Raw genomic sequence first — 6,376 nt, 5'->3', positions numbered from 1 at the left:
CTATTGACTAGCAACTGAAGCATTTAAGACGTAGTTCTGCCAAAGGCTTCGGATATAATGGGATTGATCGGCTTCACTCGCACTTGCGTCATATCTCTCAAATCAAGAAGCAGAAAACATGAAATAAAATACTAGTACTATATTTCGGGCATGATGGCAGAATTACTTTAGTCCATCTTTAGTCCATGGATTGTAATACCGTAGGTAGGTAGATAATCCATGTTTAGTCCAAGATTCCTTTACTACTCGTTTAGTCCCTTATCATTTGGTAGCAATCTGGAAGCTGAATACTGAAAGCGTTATGGCGCAAAAGCTACAATCGACATGCATCTCCAATTCTGTTCACCAGTGCTGCTTTGCATGGTATGCTGTTTTTATAGGCTAATTGCTAGGCAACAAGCTGAGCTTATGCTGAAGTTGAGTAATGATTGGCTTTCTTTCCGCTTGCCGTAGTCTGCGAACAAGTTTTGCACAAGTTTGGCTGGTAAGGCCAGTGTAAGGCATCGTGAATCTTTGTGATGTGTGAGGTTTTGTGAATGGGAGCAAATTGTATGTTATTCCTGCTTTGGACAGTTTTTGCAAGAGTCATTTGTTGCAAGTGCTGTCTGAGAAAGTGATCTTTGACGCACCAGAGGTAAGAGCAACATTGAAAGTTTGTAGTTGGCTGTCTGCTGTCGACTGTCCGTCGAACTTCGAAGTAAACCGGAAGTACCTAAGCGGCGGCGGTTAGCACATCAATATGACCTGTTGATTGTTAAGTGGGTATGGTGCACCTGCTTCACCTTTGCAAATTACAATGCTGGAATAACTGAGATTTTGAAGAAGCACTAGATTGTGAAGTGTTGTATTTTAAGCTGTACCGCAGCAGTGTTGTATCACAACGTTCAATTCCAGGACACACTGTCATGATCATCAGGAATCCCACATGGACATGACACATAACACCTGCATTAAAAACTTGTGTTTCTTTTCAGCCACCTCAGCAAACAAATAAGCTTCCAAAACATAGCTATGTGCCATGTTGCATGGCATGGGCACTGGACACTGTTCATTGGACAGGTCCCTCGGTCCTAGTAATCTGATCAGTCTTCTCGAGCCTTCAAAACCAGACTGGAAAGCAGTTCATGATGCTATTCCCCTCACTCAGGCATGGCCCTCTGCCGGCAAAACTCCTGTTGCTGCCCCCCGGGCAGGGATCATTTTTTGTGACTGTTTGAATGTCTCACTCCATCGAGTTGCTGTCCAGTGTCTAGGCTGCAAAAGTATGAAGTATTGCTATATGGTCAAGATTTTATTGCTGCGCAAATGCACAGCTTCTCAGGGGTTGCAGATTTACTGTGGGGCTGTACCTTTGCATATGAATCCTAGTCAGACTTCAAAGCATAGCAGCAGAGTCCACATACCAAATTTTGGCCAGGTGGATAGGTTTGTTAACCAGTGCAAACCAGAGCCCTGATCGGCGGCCGGCTAGTACTCTTGCCGGCGCTCACATACGTGCTGGTTGCCCCGGCAACGGGCTATTGACCAATGAGACGCGAGGAAAGTGCAACGTCACTGCGATTTTTCATATACCTGTGCCCCCCGTAGCGCGCTTCTCATTGGTCAATAGCCCGTTGCCGGGGCAACGTGCACGTATGTGTGCGCGGGCTAGCGCGCTAGCCGGCCGCCGAACAGCGCTCAGGCTAGAATCCTGCATCTATTCGTAATTACATGATGGAGCAAGACCTGGAAACTTACTCTAAAATTGGAAAAATCATTTTTGATGAATGGCACTGCTTTGAAATGGCAATGTTTCCCCCACCAACTGGTTGTTTGTCATGGATGTCATATTGCTGGGCACTGTTGCACCAGGACATGGAGGGTTTCCCTGTTATTTTATTCATCAAGTGCCACCTTACAACAAAGCATCCATTTATTATGTTTCAAATTTTGATCCACCTGCCACAAAAAGAAGTCACTCTGGCCTGCTGCATGCTAATCTGCATGTAAGCCATGTATTGTATAATTACTTTGTGTGTTATCTGATAGACCTTTGCCAGTTCCTGTGCTGTGTGCTGTGCTTATTTATACATCCGTGGGTTGCATCTACTAACTTTAATCTGCTGTTTCAAGCTGCACTTAAGCCATGTGACTTTGTGGTTGCAGCCCCCCTAGACACAGCTTATCATCATGAATGACGACCAGCTTTGTTCATTTTACAGAAACCTGAGGACCATTCTTCATCATGGTTCGTAAGCTCAAATATCATGAGCAGCGGCTGCTGAAGAAAGTTGACTTCATATCCTGGGAGGCAGACAACACACTTCACGAGGCGAAAATCCTGCGCAAGTTCCAGATCAAGAAGCGGGACGACTACACAAAGTACAACAAACTGGCCCGCCAGATCCGCGAGATTGCGCGCAAAATAAAGAACCTCGACCCGAAGGACAAGTTCCGCGTGGAGGCCTCGGCTCAGCTGATCGAGAAGACCTACCAGATGGGTCTGATCCCGACCAAGTGGAACCTGGAGCTGGTCGACAAAATCACAGCCTCTTCATTCTGCCGCCGACGACTGCCCGTGCTCATGGTGCGTCTCAAGATGGCGCCCACCGTCAAAATGGCCACCCAGTTCGTCGAGCAGGGCCACGTGCGCATCGGCCCCGAGGTGGTCAAGGACCCGGCCTTCTTTGTGACACGCAGCATGGAAGACTTCCTCACGTGGGTGGATGCGTCAGCCATCAGGAAGCACGTGCTCGAGTACAACGAGCTGCGTGACGACTTCGAGCTATGAAGTCGGGGACTGTGACGCGGGTGGGCGAACTGTGGGCGAAGTGGGCGGTGTGGGTTATTGGGCGAACTGTGGGCAGCGAACACTGAGTATGATACGTATGACAGTGACGCGGGCGCCTGGTTTGTGCGAACTGTGAGCAATTTTGCGCTGATGGAGGCGTAGGCTTCGTCTGAGGCTGGTCTTTACGCGAGATGGCGTGTACGACCGTGCTACTTGACCGACCAGCGCTTAGAAACTCAGTGAATGCGTGTAACTGGTTGCCGAGCTGACCATATGAACTTGAACGCTGCGTGTCGTGCGATAGGGAGTGGCCATTTTTCAGTGTTTTGCATTGAACGTGTGCTCTGCATTGTCCATAAATAAATGTAAAATGTATTGAACTTAATCCTTTCTTTGGTTTGAGCTATCGGAATTTTGATGCGTGTGCCATGATTGCATTCGTTGCATTTGTATTCTGTCAATTAATAGCATCCATCATGATTTGCCTTCTTCCTTTATTACGGTCGTTTATCGTGGGTTTCTTTTAACAACCTGATTTCAGGTGGTGGAACCTATAATGTATCTCTCCGCTAGGGGCGCTATATGTCCTTCCTGCTTTCCTAGGTGGTGCTAGTGTTGTCCGTATTTCACCTCGCAGAAGCGCTTAGTGAGGATGGACGATTCTCTGACAAGTAAACATTTGTGTCATGGCCACTCGCCAGCCCTAGGTTATCGACAACTGCTATAGCTTACACTGGTTCAATCTGTAATCGCACTTTGCGACAAATTATAAGCAAGTGCCAGAAATGCCTGCCCAATGTTCCAATGGCACCAACTGAGATAAGACACCGAGAGAGACAGCTAGAGCCTGCTAGTTCAAGTCCAAAAGCGAAAACTGGCTAGGCACTGCGAGGAAACTTGAACGATCAGTCGTGCATTAACCGCAACGTTGCTTTCTTACTTGCTTACCCTTCTGGTTCTTTTTCCATTGCCTAGTATCCGGCAAGTTCAACGCTCTTGCCAGTTGCTACCCATTTTGTAGCAGGGGCTGTTTCAGCACTCAGTCGTCAGTCTCTTATATGACTTGAAGGTGGCGGCAGCAAACGGCCTCGTCATTTTTCTCGATTCAATCTGATCATCCCGCTGCCTTCATCACCGCCTCCCGCCGCGCGCCGCCGCGCCGGCTGCCCATCAGATCTCTGTGTGATTGACAGCCCCACATTCGGGCCGGATACCGTTTGACTAGCGGACGGCTTAGCGGCGGCCAGCGCGCCTGCAGGCCGCCGCCAGCTCGGCGCGCTCCATACATCAGCCGGACATCCCGGCAGCGGCGGATGACACCTGGCTAGTTAGCCGGTGATGGCCCGCTTAGCATGACGGATTAGACGGCCTGCAAATGAACACAGCGTGTGGCGCCATTTATCTTACCGTGGAGATCACTGATCTCGCCGGCACCACACTGTAGGTATGCCTCTTCCTCTGCCGTCATTCAGTAGGTATATCTGAATGTGAGTATATACGCGGAAGGTTTCGTGCTGAAAACGATTGTTGTGCAAAGTCGGAGTTTTCACAGTACTGTATGCATTAGCAATCAGCATGCCATGCCTGTTTAGTTTTGGACTTAGGTGTTGGTTTTATTGGCTGATGGCTCCCTACTGTTTACACGATGAATTCCGTCTTCCAAGAAGTCTCGAAGATATTGGTGCGCCCTTTTAACGTAAAACAATAACACTTAGGAGCGTTCGTTGGCATGCAAGGCGGAAATATTTACTGAATGTAACAAATGCAAATCGCGCGGTTCGCCGCTCCCAGAGATGTTGAGGTCGTTAGTTACCCGTCATCCATTATGCCACCGACACCGTGAGTCATTTTTCACCGCGAGATACCGTCGGCGCTGGAGAAACTGACAAAGAAACGTTCTTTATTACCAAAACGTACAAACAAACATGACGAATGTGACTGTCGACTCATAAGAGTGCCATTATAAAGGCCGCGGAAGGGGAGCTGCCGTTCTCGCATAATCGCGATGCTACCGAAATTGCGATGGAGAAGGGAGGAAGCGATACCTAAGCTGTAAAGCTGGCTACTAATCGCACTAATGGACATGAGGCCAATAAGCAGCGGCGGCGCCCAATTTCGGCACTGAGCAATGAGCCTTGGACAGAGATGGAACACTCGGATGTGATTGAAATGGCTCGGGCAATGGGCCGAGCGATGCGGACGGAAGCTAAATGGCGAGATTCCTCCGGAAGGCGTCAGGGCGGTGCAGCCATTTTTTGTCGGAATGGTTGCTATCAGAACAGAAATCTGGCTAATTACTCTGGGATTATGAGCTGCACCAGTGGGCATTGCTGTTAATGATTTATTACCGGAATCCATTTTCACACCTTGGTGCTTATTGCCCAGCTTAAACGAAAGGTTTAAGTTACCTATGTTTACCTATAAGTCATACCTAAAAAGGCAATATAATTTGTGCTTGCCCTAGCTTATATCAATCCTAGACTTTGCTGTGGCAGGCACGACCATGCTTTTCAATGCTTGTACGACCATTCAATATGCCCCCTGCATTTTCTTACGACCTTCCACTCCGAATGGGAAAAAATGTTTCCTACAGCTTTCCTGAAAGTTGGCTCAGTCCGTCTGTAGAGACAGGTCACCGGGTCATGCTAGCGGTCTGGGTCACTCTCAGAGCAAACTCCTTAGGGGCTAGGAGTTCCTCCACTTCGATTCTGGTTACAGGTGACCGTCGAGCCCGGGGCACGGTATAGGTAACGAAAGGGACGTGAGGACCCTACGGGCAAAAAGAGCGATGTATGTGATCTGTCCCCATTGATCTGCGCTAGTGATGTCAATTACGGAAAATCGGAATACCAATACCAAACCAAATACCAACCAAAACCACGGGAAAATACCGAAACCAAACCAACTTGGGAAACTGAATACCAACTTTTTACCGATTTCTTAGCCTCTTATACATTAGTGAGGGTTCATGATACCAACAAAATACCTAACACATTACGATTGAAATACCAAATATTTTCTCAACCTTATACTTATTCCACGAAACCGAATTTTTGGGAAAACACGGCCAATGAACTTAGCTAGCTAACAGGATATCAACATTTTATACAGCACGTATGGTATGTAATAAAAATGAAAAAGAGCTTACTATGCCGGGCTTCCCCCGGCTTCCCCTATCCACCCTTCTCAAAGGCCCACTGCCTTCCCTGGGTCCTCACTCCCAGTACTCACATCTGCCTCGTAAATCCGCATTACGCATGTAGCAAATCCCTAAGTAGGTATACGATGCAGCGGATTCGCCGGTATCCGGCTCGACGTGGCTCAAACATAATATGTTTGAATCAGAGTATACATATTATACTCTGGCTCAAACCACGGTGCTCAAACGGTCGGCGTCGCGCACTGAGATGGCCATCGATGACCGGCAGAAACTGCAGCATGATTAATGACCCTGACCACGTGACGTGACCCTTGTGACGCCTCCCGTCAGCGCCAGAGGAGATATCACCGGCCGGCGTCCTGCAGTGATGGCAGTTTGATTCGAGCCTCGTTAGTGACGACCGGCGGTTCGCAGCTCTCTCTCTTTATCTCTCTCTCTCTCTCTCT

The 6,376-nt window shown here is 48.3% G+C and overlaps 1 protein-coding gene across 2 annotated transcripts; it reads left to right on the top strand.

Annotated features, from left to right (window-relative positions):
* The first annotated feature begins 461 nt into the window (after positions 1-461).
* On the top strand, positions 462-3,155 carry LOC122380686 (U3 small nucleolar ribonucleoprotein protein IMP3-like). 2 transcript variants are annotated; one of them, XM_043364062.1, is made up of 3 exons: positions 462-634; positions 2,202-2,791; positions 2,829-3,155. In XM_043364062.1, exon 2 carries the CDS (start codon positions 2,225-2,227, stop codon positions 2,768-2,770), a length of 546 nt encoding a protein of 181 aa, XP_043219997.1. In that variant the 5' UTR covers positions 462-634; positions 2,202-2,224; the 3' UTR covers positions 2,771-2,791; positions 2,829-3,155. The 2 variants fall into 2 exon arrangements, with proteins under 2 accessions (XP_043219997.1, XP_043219996.1); XM_043364061.1 differs by having other exon boundaries at positions 465-634; positions 2,202-3,155.
* The last annotated feature ends 3,221 nt before the right edge of the window (positions 3,156-6,376 follow it).

Source organism: Amphibalanus amphitrite, unplaced genomic scaffold, assembly GCF_019059575.1.
Source record: "Amphibalanus amphitrite isolate SeventyFive unplaced genomic scaffold, NRLGWU_Aamphi_draft 000104F_arrow, whole genome shotgun sequence".
Lineage (NCBI taxonomy): Eukaryota > Metazoa > Arthropoda > Thecostraca > Balanomorpha > Balanidae > Amphibalanus > Amphibalanus amphitrite.
This window is presented reverse-complemented; position numbering and strand designations above follow the sequence as displayed.